At 39.5% G+C, this 20,955-nt stretch overlaps 2 protein-coding genes across 3 annotated transcripts; both read left to right on the top strand.

Moving 5' to 3' along the window:
* The first annotated feature begins 3,391 nt into the window (after nt 1–3,391).
* LOC108511816 (ethylene-responsive transcription factor ERF003-like) lies at nt 3,392–8,014 on the top strand. 2 transcript variants are annotated; one of them, XM_088707784.2, is made up of 4 exons: nt 3,392–3,594; nt 6,524–6,625; nt 6,708–6,927; nt 7,025–8,014. In XM_088707784.2, exons 3-4 carry the CDS (start codon nt 6,848–6,850, stop codon nt 7,398–7,400), a joined length of 456 nt encoding a protein of 151 aa, XP_088563910.2. In that variant the 5' UTR covers nt 3,392–3,594; nt 6,524–6,625; nt 6,708–6,847; the 3' UTR covers nt 7,401–8,014. The 2 variants fall into 2 exon arrangements, with proteins under 2 accessions (XP_088563910.2, XP_088563911.2); XM_088707785.2 differs by lacking the exon at nt 6,524–6,625 and having other exon boundaries at nt 6,678–6,927.
* Nucleotides 8,015–12,947: 4,933 nt separating this feature from the next.
* LOC103721529 (COP9 signalosome complex subunit 5-like) lies at nt 12,948–20,461 on the top strand. The gene is made up of 6 exons (XM_008811785.5): nt 12,948–13,499; nt 14,438–14,719; nt 14,808–14,955; nt 15,099–15,181; nt 19,490–19,570; nt 19,644–20,461. Exons 1-6 carry the CDS (start codon nt 13,110–13,112, stop codon nt 19,740–19,742), a joined length of 1,083 nt encoding a protein of 360 aa, XP_008810007.1. The 5' UTR covers nt 12,948–13,109; the 3' UTR covers nt 19,743–20,461.
* The last annotated feature ends 494 nt before the right edge of the window (nt 20,462–20,955 follow it).

Genomic DNA, 20,955 nt, shown 5'->3' with positions numbered 1-20,955 from the left:
TCCCCCCCCCCCCAAAAAAAAAAAGCTAACCATCTCTTGCCCACCTCAGCCCCTTCACCAAAAGTCTTCTTCCTTACCTTGGCAGGGCCCACCATTAAGCATCAAGTGATATTTTTCCCATTGTTTTCTTCCCCAAAATTGTTTATTATCCTATAATGGGCCTTTTGCTGGAGTCAATATACTATGATAGTTTAAACATCAATCAAGTTGTCTTTGAAAGATTCATTAGATTTACCGCACGAAAAAGAAAGACTCATGAGACATTTTTGGTAAGAAAAATTTGTCATTTTCATCATGAGGCACTTGCGTGCATGGAGATCACAATTTTTTGTCACCTTAATGGCCTATATTTTAATTCTTTTTGATTCCGTGATACCTCAAACCTATTGCACTCTTTACCCGGCCCCCTCGCTCTAACATCTCATGTCATGAAAAAATTAAATATATTTTAATATACTTTGGCTAAGTTTATGGATCATGTACAGAGTATATTAAATAATTGATAGCCTTGGGATGTCCAAAGAGAAGGAAAAAAAAATGTCATTAAGGGAAGTTACTAGGAATATATACGTCCCGGGGGAAACTTCCTAACTAACCATCCCTTCAATCCCATACATCATAAAACATTGGGGTCAGAAGTCCACCTTCGCAGGTCGCTCAATCTTTATTTTGCCATAGAGTATTAGAGTGATTTTGAATCTCTGGTTTATTTTAGGTGAACAAGTATCTGACCATAGTTAAATTATACCCTACACCAATTATCTTCCAGATTTCTCATTTGTAGGCTCTATTTATCATGAGACTTATCTCAAATTGAAAAAATTATTTTATATATCATGTGCATCATATGGTAATGCACCATATGGTGCTGCACCATATTGATCACACGTCTCTAATTTTATAGGCTTCACTCATCATGCTTTCATCTTGATTTGTTTTTGTTGTGCATTGCTGGTTTGATATCTATGGTGTAGGGTATTATTTTTTTTAGGTCTTAGCCTAACCCACCTTGTGTCGAATGGTTCCAACGGTGCGTCGATGATGTAGGTTATAAATTCTTTTTGTCCGTTTTGCCAACTTGTCGAACTTAACCACAGAAGCCGTGGAAAGTCCTTTAAATACACCTCACTGACGGGTCTTGGAGTGGCCGAGCAGCTGCCGTTAAACACTCTTTAGAGCCTTCTGTCAGCTCATCAGTACTCGATAGCGTACGTATTTTTATGCACTCTTTTGTACTTCTTTTTTTTTTCAACAATTCTTTTTTTACTCTTCTATGCTCGTACTCGAGTACAAAAGACAACACTTGGCCCATACCGGCCGGTCCAACAAACCCTTAAGTTTTTTTTTTTTTTGGGTAACACGGCTGTGGAGTGTTGGAAGAGAGATTCAGCTACGATCATCGGATGGGTTCAGTGGACAGTTGGTGGTGCAGACATGACATACCCTCTGATTTGAGGCATTCGATCTTTAGTCTGCGGTGGAATGACCTTTCAAGCCATGCATGTCTACAAAAAGGCTAACAAGGCTGTGGACTGGGTGGCCTTATATGTGGCCAACCACTTTGAAAATATCCTTCGGGTTGGGGAGAGTAAGCTGCCTAATGCACTCCAAGATATGCTGTATTTTAATTTTTTTGAATCTATCGGTACTAGATCTATATAAATCATTTATTTTAGGAAAAAAAAAAAAAAGGGCTGGCCAGATAGTTTGGAGATTGGGAAAATGAAAGTGAGCCGTTGGTCACCCGGGTGCAGTTGATTTCAGCACAAGTTAGGGTCATGTGCAATTTTGAACATGAATATGGTGGCTTTATATTAAGTGGCGACAAACCCAAAATCACACATAGTCATGAATCAGCTACACATAGACCAGCATGCAAGATGCCTATCCACTTAATATGACATGGCACCAGCACTTACTGCAGTAAAATATTTCATCAGTTTCATATCATTATCCATAAATAACGAATATGCCACATTATCAAAATAAATTTTTTCAGCCGTTATGTCACATCATCACCTATTTGCTGACATTAGCAACAACAAGGAAAGCAAAGTTGTGTGTTCCTCGTATGGAACTTTTCAATGCCAGAGATTGGTTGAAATTGGCCAAAAGAATTTAATTTAGAGGGTTTTAAACTATAAAGACCATATAAAAATATTTGTGAAACTTTGAAGACTAAAAACATAATATAGATCTTAGTTTTACCAATTTAAAATAAAGATTCTAGCATGGTGAAACTTTAGCTTCGGAGTGTAGTGCCTTCAAGAACGTGAGAGGCAGAACAAAGCAGTTGACTAGGTCGTCTTTTTTGCTACCTAACACTTCGGAGATGCTTTCTGAGCTTGCCATGTATCTATTCATTATCGCTAAGTTGTTTTTTTTTTTTTTTTTGACTCAGTTGGCTATGCTGACGCTAAATTTGTGCGAGCAGCTTGGCTTCTTTCCCATGTGGGAGGCATATTGGTAATAAACTCATAGTTAATGACCTTCTAATGGTAATGAGAGGAATGAAGTCCAAAAATAAAGCTGGGAGGCGAGACACTTGTAATCAAACATTACTTGTGTTTTGTGAGGAACCAATCCCTTCCAAAACTGATGCGAGAGGGACCATTCAACCACTTGAATGGACGATGGGAACAGTTCCCAGGTCAACTAGCCCAAGAAGTAGTAGGCCAGGCTCCCACGGGATAAAAGAAACACCATTCATGTAGATAAAGATCATGACGGCAGTGTTTACGACTTATTCTCCCTTCCAAACAAAGTTAATGCGGCATGGTCCGGAGGCACGACATCCTGGCCCAGTGAGAAGACCTAGAAATTTGTTATAATATGTATGGGAGATCATGTCTCTACATTCATAGGATTATCTTATCTTTTAGAACCCTATACCATGACCAATTGGCCATGCTTAGGGATCAATAATGGCTTCTTTCTTAATTCTTAAATATTTTCGAGAAAAATTATTGCGTTCCATGGTGGTGCACGCCATCAATCACTGAGGCAGATTCTATTCATTCCGCACTCATCTCAATGATTGACCCACAGCAATACACCTGGCATGCATGCAATAATATTTCTACCTCCAGCACTAATACTTATGCCTTCCATATCTTTAAATAATGGTGCATCGGAACATTGATGGCTAATTATTTTTTTGAGAGACATTAATGGTTGAAAAATGGGGGATTTGGTGACCAAATGTGATTAAATAATATTGGACTCTTTTAATATTTTCAATTATTTTGGAAGGCCTTGGAAGGAGTTGAATCTAGCATGTTGCATTCAATGCATATGGCCTGTTATGCGAGTGGGACCGGCAGCATTTGATGGTATAAAAGGGTGCTTCTAAATGTGTCGTTTAAGCAATGTTCTATGTTACGGCAAGAACATGGTTGCTCGAAACATGACAAATTCCGGTGACTGTCACCTCCAAGGGAGATTCTTTGCATCCTTGGTGTCGGCAAATTTTGGATGGTTAGAGCTTGACTTCAATTTCCTGCTTCAAGAGCCTACATCTGGTCGAATGACGTTGTAGCACCAAAAGGGATGGGGAAGGCCATGTATGGGGACATGAACAGCTGGTGAAACATGGTAAGCCTGCTATTATATCTTTCACTAGTTTTTTTTTTTCTTCTTTCATCTGGTAAAACCCAATTTATTATATCAATCTAGTAAAAATGCATCTATGTGAATTAGAAAATAATATATATAAAAAAATTATAAGGAATATCCGATACAATAGTTTATGTATGATTAATCATATAAGTCGCCATCTAATCAAACCAATAGCTAAATATAGTTTGGATCGAACGCTCCATCTGTTCCAATCTATGACATGTTTAATCTTCCCTATTAGGTTAGGATATGAATCTTATGCAGATTTAAGTCCAACTCATTTATAGCTTGGATTTAACGAGTGTAGGTCAGGTCGGCTAATAGCCTAATACCCATACCTGCCCGCAATTAAAAATTCCATATGCACACCCTCCTCGGGTTGGGTCAGATCGGATAAAATAGATGGTTTGGGTGGGTCGAATTGGGTAGACAAAACGGACTGGGAAAGGAACTCATCATGCAAGCATTCTAAAATGATGTAACTTTGGAATAGGGGGATTTAGATTAAGGTTATATTGGATTGGGGTTGAGATGGGGTATATCATTACCCGCATCCAATCTGTACTCACTTCAGGTACTTTACCTAGAACCCATATCTGCCCCGGGATTTAAATGGGCCGGGTTGGATTTGATTGAATTGGAAATCTAATGGGTCGGCTACAATTGCCGCCACTATACGGAGGTCCTATCATTGCTGGCCCATTAGTTGCTTGTGAATGACCCATAGAGATCAGGCTATTGACCCATTGGCCACGGGCCCAGGTACAGAAATCTCGAATTTAAACATGATTTTATGAACACCCCTCACACCTTCCCCCAAACCAATGCATTCCTTCCTCCTCCTCCTGATGGCTAGCCTTATCCTCAGTGCTCCTCCGGCAGCCGCAGCGGTCGATGCATCGAAGCATGCAGGCGGTGTGCTGGCTGCACGTCCACCACCGTCGGCTCGGCATGGGTCCGGCGTCCCTCGAGGGCATACAATCTGATGATACAACGTTTTGTTCTTTTATTTTTTAAACCTTTTTTTAAAATAAATCCGATGATGCTACGTTGAGGTGCATGTTTTATGTTGTAACATATGAACCTGTGTGATTTCCCTTTTTTTTTCTAAAAAAAGCATGCGAGCGAGTTTGATCGCCTTATGCTAGTACATATTCGTGCTGGTAGTTTTGCGTGATATGCAGGTTAATTGACCATGCAGTGTTTTTATCCGTAAAAAGAATGAGAATTTATATGAAAGCATGGTGCTGAGACAATCTTGAGGCACCTCTGTTCCATACGAACGTGATTGTTGTATAAATGCTGTGATCTTTGCAGTGACATCATGATGGCACCTATTTAGCGCATACATACATACATACACACCTGCATGCATACATGCATACATAGACTCAAAATTTATTTGGACTAGCTTGAACTCGAGTCAAGCGTGGAAGGACCAACTCATGCTTGTTGTGCTCGCTGGCATGAGCTTGGCTTGTTACGCTTGCCAAAGAAAGCATCCCTCAAAACAAGTTGGCATCTACATTATGAGATTCTATGATATGTCTTTCCTTTTTATTGTTAAGTATTTTATTTGCTGAATTTTATGGATGTACTTATTCTAGTTTGATTTAATATATCTGTTTTAACCAAAACAAAAAAAAAAGGGAGGGCATCGAGATCAAAACCTCCTCCCATTTGTTGGTTTATGTCTCAAGAAAGCCAATCCCATATATATTGGCAGTCTTGATCTCTCTTTCATGCAAGGGGTGAGCATGCCTCTAACGGCTCCAATGTTATTTTACTCAGAAGCGGTTTAGACTTTTGAAATTTAATTTATGACCTAGAGCATACCTCTTTTATTTAAATGCTCAGTGTCATCTAATAATAAGTATATAACTATTTACATAGTTTATGTTTTTTTCCCCAGTTTTTTAAGTTATGAACACAATCTAGCTGGATCAAGTTTGACCTCAGCTCATTTATTTTTGAAGCTCAAAAATTTAGCTTGGGCTCCCTTGATTTGTCACTCGAGTAAGACGGCTTCGAACTAAATTTCGAGCAGAAAGTAATGTTTGACAATCCTATAAGTCATCCTCCTTTAATCCAAAATATCATGTAGGCATCCACATATAATTTTGGCCTTCAACTCCTCTAGCAATTAGCAATAGTCCTGTTCCAATCAGAGTATTTACTTAGACGCATCATGTGCATTTCTAAATTATCGCACAAATATGAAATTCTTTCACATTCCGTAATTTCCACCTTTTCTCTCTCGCTTTACAAATGAGAAATTATTAGATAGACTTAGTCCAATATATCAATCATAAATTAGCCCAATAAAAAATGGTCATATGTCCAATTTTTATTAGATTAGTCTATAGCTGACGTGGTAGACTAAGTCTACTTAATAATATATCATAAAAATGTTGCTGAGTCTCTCTAAGGCTCAATTTACTATTGCTCTCAATCACTTGATATCAAAATTGGGAGCCAAGCTTACAGAGCAACCAAGCTTAGCTTGGCTCCTAGGCGCTCCAAACCCTAACAATTTCGTGTTTGCTCATTTATTGCATGCCCAATCAACTCATGCCACATGCTCCATCCCCCACATGGGGCATGCCTTCGCACGTGTAGTGTCCCTCCCCTTGCTGAAATTTCGCACTAAATGACATACTGGCGGGGCTCGAGCCGCCCCTCCTCCCTCTCCATCCTCACCCAACCTTTGGAGCTTTCCTACCTGAACCTTTAACAAGCAAAGCTTTTCATGTGCTCGGGAAATGATTCCATGTGACATGCTCTCGTCTCTCTCCCTATTAAACCCTCTCTCCATCTCCATGTTCCACACAATTCACACCGAGACATACAAAGCGACATGAAAAGAAGTACTACTTTTTGTTACCCATGATTGGATCTTTCTCAGGATTTGGTTGGCTAGATACCAAACTATGGCGTTATACGATGACTCAGCGCAGGATGAGCGAGGAAAATATGGATAAAAAAGGGGAGACACTGCACTTGCCATGTGAGGATTCATATGTAACTAGAGATACTCATCTGCTGATGTTCCCATCTAGGTAAATGAAAAGCCCTGTGATGTCATCTAGGTAACCAGAGCACTGTATCTGATTAAAAAGGACGAAGAGAAGCAGCCCCTCCATAAGATCACCAAGTCGCAGCAGCCACAACTCCTCTCCATTAATATACAGCCCTTCCCTTGGGCTCCTCTCGGCTTTCAGTTTCAGACATGCCAAAGCTACAAAGATACAGAGGAGTGAGGCAGCGGCACTGGGGCTCGTGGGTCTCCGAAATCCGGCATCCTCTCCTGTAATCTCTCCCTCCCTCATAATTACAGCACGGTTCTACAAGGGAGTTGATGTCTTATGGTGTGGTCTTCAAACACGCATGCTTCTCTTTATTGCAGGAAAACTAGGATTTGGTTGGGGACTTTCGAGAGTGCCGAGGATGCGGCCAGGGCCTATGATGAGGCTGCGAGGCTCATGTGCGGGCCGAGAGCGAAGACCAACTTCCCGATGGATCCTAGCGGTACGAGCACGTCGTCCGCCCTATCACCAAGCCTCGTGGCAAAGCTGGAGAAGTGCTGCTTAGCTTCGCAGGAAGAGACTAAGAGAGCCAAGGTGGCGGCGGTGGATGGCGAAGAGAAGGTCGAGTGCATGGATGAGGAGTGCATCGAGGAGATGATTATGGAGCTTTTACATTGCGGATCTGTGGAGATATCTTTCTCTTCTTCTTCTTCTTCCTCCTCTTCCTCTTCCTCTTCCTCTTCCTCTTCCTCTTGACTGCGAGCTTGTAGTTCCGTCTTTTCGTATGGGAATGAGCGAATAGTATGCGATACTGTGCATAAGATGTTAAAGTGGTCATGTTTGGGACATTTATGTTAGCAGGGTTTGATTTAACAAATCATTTCACTATTGGTTCTCGTGATTCAGACTCGACTTCTCCATTTCAGACCCCATTTAGAGGGGATTTAAACTCCAAACCCACACATATAGATGGAAGCCAACTAGACTGTTGATTGGTTCCTCAAAGGAGTCACACATATGGTGGTCAACAATTTTCTTTATTAGATGCACTCTCCATCATAACTATTACAAGATGTTGCCCTGCCCTATGGAAGAGTTCCCTGTCTTATAACAGGGTGCATGCTTTCATTTTCGCTTTAATTAGGATAAGATGCAACGGGTTCATTAGTCTGTTATAAGTACTAAAGATTTTTTCGGTAAATAAGTAATATGGAACTAAACACACGTCCACACAGGTTCTCATTTTGATACCATTTGTCATAACTCAGAACTTCATCCAAAAAGACTAGTCAGAAAATTTTTTTTGAGTTTCGTAGTTCTATATAAGTACTCAAAATCTTTTCAGCAAATAAATGATATGGGGCTAAACACACGTCTGCACAGGTACTCACAAATCTCACCACGTATCCTAATTCGGTGTATTGTGGTACATCCGGCTCTATGATTTTCTACACTAGTTGATGTCTGTTATGGTGTCGTAAAGGACAATTTTACAAGTTACCACATGTCATCATTTAGTGGAAGGTTTTGTGTAAACACTCCTCTCGCACTAATTATCTTTGAGTAGGCCGCTTGCAGCATCACTCCTCGCCGTCTCATTAGTGGATAAATATGTTGAGAGAGAAGTAATGTGAAGTTAAGCAAAGAGGAGGGGGAATGGGGCATCATCTACTGCCTGCGATGTTTTGGTCGCTTAGCGTGGGAATCTTGGCCTCTCATTTCTTTATGTGAGAAAGTTGCAAGTAAGTGGTGATCATGTTTGAACATCCCAGAGTAAATTGAGATAATGACCCTTGATTCTTAAAGGGTTGCATGAAACTTTTCCTCCCTTGATATTGTGGTCAACCAAACTTTGTTCAGTTGTCATGCTTTTGAATGATTGCAAAAAACTTTATCTATTTATGCCTGTCTTTTTTTGGGCACTCTGTTTCAACTAAAATATGTACATATTGTGTTGCAAACATTTTTTTGTCTGACATTTCTTTTTTTCAATTGCTTGTTCAAAGTTCTCTTTATAATTCTCAGCATCCTTTTTTTTTTTGGTGAATTAAGTGTGGAGGAAGCGAAAAACTTCCCCCAATTTATTGATGAGAAAAAGAATGAATCTACAAAGGTATCGATGAATAAGAACAGAGGAAATGAAGAGTGTCAAACTGAGAATATAGCAAGTGGCGCAGACTAGGAGATCAAGATACAGTAAAGCACGATAACTCCATGAACCCGAAGCTCAAGGGGAAAGAATGGTTTGTGGTGCAGCTAAGGATGCTAAAGATGATCAAATTTTTTTATGCCGTTTTTTTTTTTTTGAGGAAGTTTTCTTTGAAGAAGGCTGAATATTCTTGCGTCTCCACAAGATCGAAAGAGATAGAAGGTTGAAGGGGTAGCATCTCAAATTTAAACAAGTTTTTAAGGTTGGCCATATGCTTTTAGAGAAGGCAAATCGGAGGAATAAATAGGAAATAGTTTCAGGATTACCTCCTCTCAGTGGGCCGACCAACCTTTTTTTTTTTTTTTTGCTAGGATATATTGTGTGTGAAGCTTGTCCTTCGCAGCTGGCCCAAAAAAGATTTTGACCTTTTTCTAGAACTAGAGCATTCCAGATTCGTTTATAGAAGGGACAAAGTAGACCCCTGATGTCGACGAAGCCATGATAAGGCTTAACTGAGAAGAGGCCATTTCTTGAGAGCTTCCAAGTGGGTGAGTCAGCCAGTTTGAGAAGGACAAATGGGGAAAAGGATGTCAAGAAGGCAATCCAACCGAGCAGACTAATGATGAGTAAGCTTTAAACTTGGTGCCTCTAAGAATTTTGATCTAGAAAGATTTTCTAATTGATGTGCACCATTTTGACCTGAAGAGGGATCAGAAGCAGAAGCAAGATTCGCTGCATCGAAAAGCTGAGTCGCATGTCAAACTTCTGGAGGCTATAGCTTTGTCATATGACGTCCGATTGAGATTTTTTTTTTTAAAAAAAAGTCAGACAGTTTTTTGAAATCTACGACGTGAAGCTACACCCTTGAGGAAGCACACCACTAATGTGCCAATCAAATTGAATTTTTTTTTTGGATAAGACTTTGACCAGTATAGCCCTTTATCCGAGAAGTATCAGGTGGAGCGACGGAAGATAAAGTTGATATACAAGTTAAAATCTACTTTCTCAAAATTTATAGCTTTTTCTATAAGATTTCTATTAGAAATATTTATTTTAGGAAATAAAATCCTACGAGAATTAGAAAGAGGAATTCGATCCAAATTGTACAAGGGCAGACCTCATCATTATAAATAGAGGCTATATACCTCGATTTTTTAATCATCAATTAAAGAAAAAGGAACTTAAGCCCTATTTTCGTAATTATTCTATCTTTTCTAGTTATCTTTCAAGAGATTCGAGTTAAGCAGGTTGAAGAAAATCTTCTTCTCTCTGATCGGATCAAACTTTAAACAAATTTTGTTACTTTTCAATTTTCACTTTATTAAAGCTTGCGTTTGTATTTGTTTTGAGTGAGGTTTTTCTACTTCTTGCATATTAAACAAATTAATATATCATTATGTTTTTTAGTACTGAGGCAGAGGAAGAGTGGGCTTTACAATCAGAAATCATGACTCTAGACTCGTTGCAATCGGAGGTCGGCGCATTTTTGATGCGACTGTCATTGGAGCAAAACTGAGAGCTGTATGAGAAAGCATCATCTATACGAAGTTAGTTCTGAGTGCAGATGGCATTTATCTTAAAGAAGACTCAGCTACGGCGGTTAAGTGAATTTAAGGCCAGCACGATAATAACGATCGGCACCCGCTGCTTTGAGACATACACATGCTATCGAGAGGGTTTGGCTCCTTATGGGCCACTCATATTTATCAGAAGGCGAACAATGCTGCTGACTGGGTCGCCTCCTATACTGCACATCATTCGTAAAAGATCCTCCAAGCGAATCGCGAATCTATTTCTTTCTCTCTTCGTCAACTTTTCTTTTCTAATCTTATTGGTTGTACTCATGCTCGATCAGTGTGAGTCTTCGCTGTATCAAAAAGAAAACTATTTTTTCTATGCTTTAAACATTTCGAGTATTGGCTTCTTTTGTAAATTCTATTATGAAAATACACTCAATCATTACTCTGATTTACTAAAATTCGTAAATTTGGTAAGATACACTTTTGGTTTAAAGTTAAAAATCTCTGATCAATGCACTTTCTATCCATGTTAGGTGCGAATTTTAATTACTGAGAACCACTTAAATCACGTAGAACTGGCGTTTCTTTATTCTAGGTTGGTCGAAGGACCAAAGCATGGCTTATGAACCACAGTGGGGATTAAACATGAGCAAAATAAAAAAAAAAGTTTAAAACGAGGCTTTGTTCGACATTGTGGCTGTCATCATTCTCCTCATTAAATATAATCTACTCCCAATTACTATGCTGGCCCAGATGAAACAGCAGTGTTTTCAGACTTCCTACATGCATCATGAAATAACAAAACAATTCTGCTGTGAGTCTTCTGTTATTTTCAAAATAATAATAATAATAATTTTATAGAAAAAAGAGAGCGAATAACCGAGCTTTAGGGAAAAGGCTTTTTAATGATACTTTGCGTTTCTTTTAAATTTTAAATCTCCTCTTTTTTATCTTGGTTTTCCTGTCTCTGTGTCACATCTCGTTGCTCTATCCATGGCTTCCCGTCAATTATACTGACTGAAAAATTTTACACATCTGTCTGCAGAATTCCATCTACTTTGCGAATCAGTCTGCCTCCCACAATTGAAGCTGCGGATTAGCGTCGATGTTTTTTTTTTTTTGGATTCATGACCTTGTTAATAGTGTCATTCCATTTCTGAAGTTTTTGATGTATTCAGTGCATTATCAGAACTGGTAATTTAAGAGCTCAGTGCAAATTTTGTAGTTTGCTCAGCTATTAGTTTTTGTTTGTTGTTAATTGTATCAACAATATGTTTCTGCAATAGAATCCATCAGCTTGATCCCTCAGTAATGTATAGTGTAAAATCAGCTAGTCGGAGATTCCTGGCTGAATATGTTAATGTACGACCGAAGTTCACTAAAATATGTTGTACTTCTGTCGTAGAACACGATGATCATTGTGTGGCCCATGTCCGTGATTGCATGGCCAATTGGCTCAGTATACCGCCTAATTTACTCTAACGACGCGTTCGTGATCAGAATCGGAATATATTGGAATAGGAACCGGAATGGCTATATCCTCTGACATATTTGATTCGTTGCTCGAATCGGAATCAGAATAAAATTTGAATACTAGAAAAGAGTAGATGGGTTTTGGGGATTGAGGCATTCCCATTCTTTTCTTGAAATCAAAGTGAAAATAGGACTCTTCCCAACTAAATGGTTGAAATGAAAGTCACTCATTCCCATTTTCATTCCAACATTCAATTTCCTCCAACTAAGCATCCCTAAAATTCTTAGGGTGGGAACTTGCCAAAGAAATTTAGGACATAAGAAAAATGAGCCCACAAATTTCTCCTTCCACTATATTCACCCTAGCGGATTTAATCGAAAGATGCAGGAAGGAGATTGCTTATAAAGCTCTAAGTGCTGAATATTTCTTTGCAGAGAGGAGACATAGCTTCCTGCTACTGCTACTGCTACTGCAGTGCTAGCTCTCAGTTTTGTTACATAAATCTACTTGTGTAAGTGATAAATCCAATCCATACTTTGATTAAACTTGAACAACCAAATGCACCTAACCTGTGCAACAGTGCTTGGTGGCAAATTTTGCATAACTAGCTTGTATAGAGTTCCTCTTGATTAGACTGTCACAGGGCCGGCCCAACCGTTGGACGACCGAGGTGGTCGTCTAAGGCCCCAGCCCAAAAAAGGCCAATGGCTTCGAAGAGAAAATAGAATGAAAAAAAAGATCCTCCTTAGTAAGTTTGCCTTAGGCCAGCGTACTGTAGAAAAGATCTTAAAGATAAAAAAAAGAAACTTCTTTTAGTAAGTTCATCTTATGTCCCAAATGTATGGAGTCGCTCCTGAACTGCCATCCTCAGCCTGTAGCTTCAACAGAGGTCTGCATGTCAAATGGGGGCATAATTGTGGGCAGGAGGTTGAAAGAGGCTTGTCTCTGTACAAAGTACTGCATGGTATACATGCATGGGGGAAGTTTCCCCCATTTTCCATCAAAAAAAAAGAAGTACTGCATGGAAAAGCGCTGTTAATACAAGGGCTAATTTTTTACCAAAGTAAAGCTGTGTAAGGACTATTATTCAACTGTCAGTTAAACAAAGGACTGGATATTAAATTTCTCATATACAGGAGACGTGTTCGGTAAATGCGATTGTGGGAATTTTTCCTTCCTTCCGAGCCCCTGACCTCCCATCAAATTTACCCGCTCCGCCCCTGGGGTCCTTCACATACATCTCTCGAAGAGAAAAACAGGGTGGAGAGAGAGAGAGAGAGAGAGAGAGGAAATCCTAGAAGGGCTCGCCGGAGGGACCCGCTATGGATTCGATGTCGGCGGCGATGGCGCGGCAGACGTGGGAGCTGGAGAACAACGTCGTGGCGATGGAGGCGGGGACGGCGGAGGCGGACGCGATCTACTACTACGACGAGGCGGCGCAGGGAAAGTTCCAGCAGGAGAGGCCGTGGGCGCACGACCCCAACTTCTTCCGGCGGGTGAGGATCTCCGCCCTGGCCCTCCTCAAGATGGTGGTCCACGCCCGCTCCGGCGGCACCATCGAGGTCATGGGCCTCATGCAGGGCAAGACCGACGGCGACACCATCGTCGTCATGGACGCCTTCGCTCTCCCCGTCGAGGGCACCGAGACCCGCGTTAACGCCCAGGCCGACGCCTATGAGTACATGGTCGACTACTCCCAGACCAACAAGCAGGTTAAACTCCTTTTCCCCCTCTCCATCCCCTAGCCCTAGAAACGGAGAATACCTATTTCTTGGATGATACCCTCAAGACTAGAAAGATGCTTCTTGGTTACTCCTGAATAGTTCCTCAGTAAACCCTAACCCTAGGCCTTGTTTTTCTTGTGCCGTTCGATTTATCTGGATTGCAGAAAAGAAATTTACTTGTCATTCATGACCAGCTTTGTAGACCTTGATCCTAATCCTAGACGTATTTTTTCCCTCTCTTGTTTCGTTATTACTCATGATTAGTTCCATAAACCCTAAGCCTATATCTCGGTTCCCCCCAAGAAGTCACTTATAATTCATCAGGGAGTAGTTTTGAAGACCCTAACCCTAGTATTTCTTCTTATTTTCCATATGTGGCTCGAATATCGGGAAGAAAGTCGTTCATTTTATTTAGTTGCTGGACCAGCATCAAGGTTTTCCTCAATGCTATACCTTGCACAAATTTGTTGTTCCTGCTCTTAGTGCATGATTGTTTGGTCCCAAGTAACAAGCAGCTTAATGCTAAGGCTGATCCATGCAATGTTATCTTTTGAAAGGAACATGCTTATGCTCCAACAACGAGCAAGTCTAAGCTTTCTCGTGTTGTGCAGCGTAGCTTGGATGCTAGTGGGACAGTTCTATCTTACCCTGATCCTAGTATTAGCCTAATTCCGATATTGTTATTTTGACTGCACGCATCTATAGTGAAAACTCGAGCTCTCAGATACCAGCAAGGACGTAGCTGTAGCCTGAATGTCAATGCTGTTATTTTTGATGCTAAAGAATTTGATGCTTATGTTTTGATTTTACATATCATAACAATTAGCATTTGTCAAATTGTTTTGTTTCTTTTGGCTGGTCCCTTGCCAAAGATAATTAGTTTTGAAAATCTTGGTGCTAATTCAAATTACTTTACATATAAGTAGGCTGGAAGATTGGAGAATGTCGTTGGGTGGTACCACTCACACCCTGGATATGGGTGTTGGCTGTCGGGTATCGATGTATCTACTCAGATGCTTAATCAGCAGTTTCAAGAGCCATTCTTGGCTGTTGTGATTGATCCTACCAGGACTGTTTCGGCTGGGAAGGTGGAGATTGGTGCATTCAGAACATATCCACAGGGGTACAAACCACCTGATGAACCTGTATCAGAATACCAGACCATCCCACTTAACAAAATTGAAGATTTTGGGGTTCACTGCAAACAGGTGTTTATGGATAATGTCAAACGTTTTTGCCCCTTCATTTTGGCATATGGATATCTTCATCTTACTGATTGTACATTGTTGCTTGTAGTATTATGCGTTGGATATAACGTATTTCAAGTCCTCTTTGGACTGCCACCTCTTGGATCTTCTGTGGAATAAATACTGGGTGAACACGCTATCTTCGTCCCCACTCTTAGGCAACCGTGACTATGTTGCAGGGCAAATTTCCGATTTGGGTGAGTTTTACTTTTAGCTCTTCAACTTCTGCAGTGGCATTCAAGTTGCAAATGGAGGCAAGGTGGAGTTGTTTGCATGGATGCTTACATGCACAGGATTAGGATTTAGTTACTTGACATATATCTGCTATCTTTTGATGCAGCGGAAAAACTGGAGCATGCTGAAAATCAATTGGCTCATACACGTTTGGGTTCTTTCCTTTTGCCCTCACAACGAAAGAAAGAGGTCAGTTCACATTGTTCTTACAATGGATGTTGGTTCAGTACTTGATGATTGGCTTTGGCTCAATTTTTGTTTGTCTTGGCCTACTTTCTTTGAAGTTCGGACAACATGAACAGATATTTGAGAATTGTAACAAGCAGTGTTTATCACTCGTTATATGCATATGATATATTCCACTATAAGAAATTAATTACTTATTTTCAGTTGACTTGGAATGGGTGGGACTAATGTCTTTCCACATGCTTGTAAAGCAACATTTAGAGAATCCTTCCAAAGTAGTCAGTTTTACTAAGCAGATATTTGAGAATTTTAATAAGCAGTGTTTATCACTCATTATATGCATATGATATGTTCTAGTATAAGCAATTACTTACCTATTTTCAATTGACTCTGAATGAGGGGACTAGTGTCTTTCCACATGCCTGTAAAGCAAAATTCAGAGAATCGATCCAAAGTAGTCACTTTGCCTATTTTACCAAGGATGCATCTAAAGTATGTTATGGAAAGTATTTTCCGGGGAAAGAGTTCTGTGAAATATTTTTGTTCCACCAATATGTTCTCAGATTTGAATAGAATTGTGTGACAGTGTTAACTATTGCAGCCAGCAAAACATGATTGATGAAAACATATTGGAGAAGTTTTACTGGTAGGGATGGTAAAACTTCTTTTAGGTTTTAATCCAGGGGGATTTCTTTGAGGGTTCACCTTAGAAATGGAGGAATTTAACTTCATTGAATGTTTTAGTCAAGTAAATACAAAGTTGAGGAAGGTCATTCAACTCTTGTAACTTTGATGCATCCTTGTGAATTTGGTAAAAACTGACATGTAATGCAAAAACTTGATTGACATGGTATGGAATGCAAAATGGAGGAGTCATAATCAGCAGACGTTTTTCTTCTAATCAAAGAAGCTTTTCTTAACCTGATCCCACTGAAAGGCTAAATAACATACCAAAATGAGGAGTTACCTCATGACATTCAGCTGGAAGGAACCCTTCTCTATACACTACATTTTACAAGTCTTATTTTGTTGTGATAATTGCTACTAGTTTTTCTGGGGGGTTTGAGGGAGAGCTCATGAGCTTTGCAATTACAAAGCAATAAAAAAGGATCTGAAGGCTTCACAATTCTGGCAAAAAGATGGCATATGCTTGTCTTGCTACTAGGAGGAAAATAGATATACTTGCAGGCATAGGTTGTGTCATCTTACCACTGATATTATGGAGAAGAGTCTTTAGAACTGCATAGACGGGCTGGTGATTATTCTAAGCAGTTAATTAGAAGGAGAACTATTATGTTGAATATAGTGTATCATTGTGAACCATATGATAATTATACTTGGTGTGTTTATGGTCTCATGCTAATGGTTTATGTTGGTTATTGCGATATCAAACATGTATGTTGCATTTGTATTTTTACATTATATCTAGCTCTTAATGTTCAATTTTCCCCAGTGGTTTGTTGTATCTGTAAAAGCATTATCACCGGATGATAAGGCCTTCATCTGTAAGAGTTCATGTGGATTTATAATAGAGTTGGTTCTATCATGCATTCATGCATTCACATTGGAATTGTGGCTTTGACTTCTAATCTAGCATGATAGTATATTTGTTTACTGATCTTCTCTCAGTATACTCAACTGTGATATAAGCTCATTAGTGCATTTTAAATGGCACAAGCAGTTAATAATAGCTCTCAGTTTTGCTTGAATTTGAAATATTTTAGGCTTTTTTTAGAGGGATGCTGTAATATTAGGGTGCAATATAGCTCCATGGTACTGTAGTTTAACTCGAATGCAAGACATCTTTGGTCCTCCATACTCCCTACAAGCAGGTCATGCTCTGCCTATCTATGGCCACATGAAATCATGTTGCAAGATGTGATTGATAAAGAGGAATAAAAGAAAGTACAGCAGTACCCCATCATAATGTGAATGCTAGCAAAGAGCTGTAGGGCAGTCAACTGAAATTAGGCAAATCCACATATACACACGTTAGGTTGACCTAAATCTTCTACAAGCCTGCAGAACATCAACAAGACATCCACACATCAACAGTAGGCAGCAGTAATTCGTCATGCCATGAGCCAACAAAATATTCACCGCCCAGCACTCACTAATGGTAATGAATTCATCAATCCTCAAGACACTGAATATGTATTTAATGGAAATGTAGAAAATAGTTTACAAGGCATTTTGCCCCATGTGCCAAATGTCGTTAATTATCACCATTGCTCCTCTACTGAATAACCAATCCCTCATTCGTGCTAAAGCCAAACCAATTTCACTCCCAGCTTTTACAAATGAAATGTTGTTTTCAGATTATCCAAATTTTGTTCTGCATACTCACAAAGCTAACCAAGGAAATCTATCATTTCCTTTTAGCCGACTTATGACATTACAAATCCACTTTCCCTCGCTTTCCCAATCCTGGAAGAGCGAAAACTTCTAGTCATCCTGAGAGAAGTGGGATTACATAATTCCCAGGATAGTTAAGAAGACATTGCTTGCCTGGAAGAATTCATTCCGAGCTCCTCGAGCCTAGGGTGTCCTAGGGAATTGCCATAATAGATGAGTTTGATCTCATTGTTGTCTGTATAATCCAATTTTTTAAGAGTACTTGTCTGAGTTCCACTTTATCAGTGTGAAGAGCTGCTGAAGCAAGGAAGCTATTACAGCATCTAATCCTAAGGGCGGCAGCAAATTAAGTGGACTGATCAGAGTCTAGGGCTTGAAGCCACTTTTTTGGTCCTGTTATTTCTCCCGGTAGTTGTATGCTTGGAATTGGTACCGTGCTTGATCCTTTTCCACTAATATTGTTTGCATAGTCGCAGCAACAAGCTGCTTGCAAGTTCTATCTGATCATGGTTTCAAGTTTCAGTTGAAACTTCAAAACTAAGACAAAAAATGAGTTTTGGGTGGAATAAACTGGGGCTGTTATCGATTTAGCTGCAATGTGCTTTTGAATCAGATTTATTGTATATTAAAGCATATTCATAATTTTTGTCATCTCTTCATTTCTTCCAATTAAAAAAAGTATTATTCTAAGATCAAGTTTGCAATTTGTAAGTTTTGTATGTTGTTGGCTAAGTTTCTGGCAACATTTGTGATATCGGTGTTCAAAACACAAACACATAAACACACAAAAACATATGTGTATATAGAGAGAGAGAAAGAGAGAGAGGTTGCATAGCTTTGGCTATTCTATAACTTAATCCTGATAGATATAAATTGTTATTTTATTGTTAAATTGTCATGTAACAATAAAATGATATATGAAATTCTGAAATTGATGTGAAACATGAACTTTAACTTTTTTTTAATTCCTTAAAATGACTATATTCTTGCATAAGTGCTTCCATCTTTTACATACATACCATGGTTTTTTGAGCCTGATATCTTGCAACCTTGGTGCATGTCTTATACTAAGACGAACCTAGATCTTATTTTATCTCAGCCCATACAACACATAGAAAGGCTGACATATACAATCCAAGAGGGAATTGGCCCACAAGGAACATCTGTCCAGATGCTCATTTGTGATCCTGTTCTTTCACTCTCCTCTTTCAGTTCCACTCATTGATATGTGCACGGGAATCCATACCATTGAGTGTCAGTGGTCTAAGAATCTTTAGAGTCCTATACCTGCGCTATTGTTCTGTTCTTATCAAAAAATTTGTTGATATAATAGGACATAGATTAACAATTGTTTAAGGCATTGATTTTAGTATTTGATAATTAAATGAAAAACCTATCTTAAATTGGAAAAGAAGGATTGGAAAATGTTAGCCAGCATTTTTGGTATCGGATTAACTGATGTATTGGGTTACATAGATATATGTTGGCTTAATCACGAAGGGCTTAGATTTTATATATACCTTATTGATGAGTGCTAAATATAGAAACAAACGAACTTCTTGGCTGGGATGCTAGCCAAGATGGAAAACCTTGATATGTACATGCATATACCACCAAAATAATTTAAACAACACACAAGGGAATGGACCTTGTACTTGGTTTGATGACTCCATAGATGAGCCTACGCTACTTCCTTGGTCACCCAGTTCAAGAGCTATATTGATACTGCACATTCCTATGACCAACATATTGGCTTTGTATAGAGTTAAAATACCGCGAATTACCTCTACAATTCATAAGATGTTATAATAAATTATGGGTGCTTATATTCTTCTTATGTGGTCCTTTATTCTCTAAAATGTTTATGAGGCCTCTTGTCATTTGCTTGGTAACAGATATTTCCCAATCTGAAATACAGTTTGCATTCTGTTTTTTTTAATTTTTTTACACGGGCAGCATGAAGAATCTCAGCTAGCAAAGACAACTCGCGATAGCTCGAGAATTACTGTTGAGCAGGTGCATGGTCTTATGTCACAGGTGAGCGGCCTTGTTCGAAACAATTGTATCAGGTTTTCCCTATCTAATCCATGCTTTTGTTCATCTGCTATAGGTTATTAAGGACATCCTTTTCAACTCTGTGCGTCACTCTAGCAGCACACGTGCAAGCCTTTCAGACTCTTTTGGCCCTGAACCAATGGTCGAAGCATGAAGATGCCTCCAACAGCAAAGGAGTTTTTCAGTTTTTGACGCATTGATGCCTTACCCTTCTGAAAAATGCGGCATTTTGGCCAAACCCTTGATTTGTTAAAGACTTCCCCCTGGGTATGCCTGATACGTGGTTCTATTTGGTTTGATCTCGTCTGAAATACCACACAATTTCCCAATGTGAAGAAGCCCTTGGATCTGGAATTATCGGCCAATTTTAAAATTGGATTGCTGAGTGTTATGATAAATAATTTATGGAGATGCAAACACCAGGCGAGGACTGCCCGTAGGCCATAAGAAATGCCTGTCGCCTTGTTCATTTGATCTTATATCTCGGTCCAATTCTCGAGGAAAGCTTTTATTTGACTGTCGTGGTTAACCACACAACAGGATGTTGAGATGAATAGGGGAGAAATATCAAGTCACAGGCTACGCTGGTTGGGTGTGAAATCCCTTACGGCTGCTTTATACAGACATGATTCCTTCTGGTGATGGATTGAAGCTGTGAAGTGTAAAGAGATGAACCGTCTGTAAGATTATATTTTGCTTTCTAGACCTGATCCATGCTTTCTTCTGGTCGGGAGAATGGCAGAATACTGAATGTATGGACCTGTATGGTCATCTTTGTCCGACAGACGATGCTCTTGAGTCCTGTTCCTACCAACACATTTGGGAGTTGGTTCGATGTTCTAATTTTAGTTGATATGCTGTTCGAGCGCCCAACTTAGGAGTTATTACCATTCCGTTCTGCTGCTGTCCATCAGGTTGGGCTGAGTCTGGATCACGATCTTAAGAACAGTAACACAAATGCATGCATAATGCACATTTCAAATAGCAGGGCTTTTGGTTTAAAAAAAGAAGAAAAGTGTGCATTCGTTCATAGCCTGAAAAAAGTTCATTGCAAATAGTAAACAATTCAAACAGCTGGAAGTTTCCAGCCCAATGCAAAAGCTGACCAAAGGATTTATAAAGCCGAGCACAAAACAATCTGGAGGGCACGCCAGCGGCACAGGCAGCCTATGTTGCGAACCCATACCCACGCTGTAAGCATATGTCATATGTGCACCTGCGGAAAGGCATGCCCCGCATTTCTGATTCTTCCATTTTGGCCTCTGACCAAGCGCAAAGAATTTAACCAAATCAAAACTCCAAAAGAGATCTTGATAAAACACAGCATTTGAAATAGTTATTAGGAAGCTACATCAAGAAAAAGTAGA

The sequence above is a fragment of the Phoenix dactylifera genome, chromosome 11 (assembly GCF_051530095.1).
Source record: "Phoenix dactylifera cultivar Ajwa chromosome 11, Ajwa_hap1_PhDact_Kaust_v1.1, whole genome shotgun sequence".
Classification (NCBI taxonomy): domain Eukaryota; kingdom Viridiplantae; phylum Streptophyta; class Magnoliopsida; order Arecales; family Arecaceae; genus Phoenix; species Phoenix dactylifera.
The sequence above is the reverse complement of the archived record's forward strand: the minus strand, read 5'-3'. Positions and strand labels throughout refer to the sequence as shown.

Coding starts and splice junctions, on each gene's coding strand:
- LOC108511816 (XM_088707785.2), top strand. CDS start 6,848: ATGCCAAAGCTACAAAGATACAGAGGAGTGAGGCAGCGGCACTGGGGC. Junction 6,928..7,024: donor GAAATCCGGCATCCTCTCCT/GTAATCTCTCCC, acceptor TCTTTATTGCAG/GAAAACTAGGATTTGGTTGG.
- LOC103721529 (XM_008811785.5), top strand. CDS start 13,110: ATGGATTCGATGTCGGCGGCGATGGCGCGGCAGACGTGGGAGCTGGAG. Junction 14,956..15,098: donor AGGGCAAATTTCCGATTTGG/GTGAGTTTTACT, acceptor CTTTTGATGCAG/CGGAAAAACTGGAGCATGCT. Junction 19,571..19,643: donor TGCATGGTCTTATGTCACAG/GTGAGCGGCCTT, acceptor CATCTGCTATAG/GTTATTAAGGACATCCTTTT.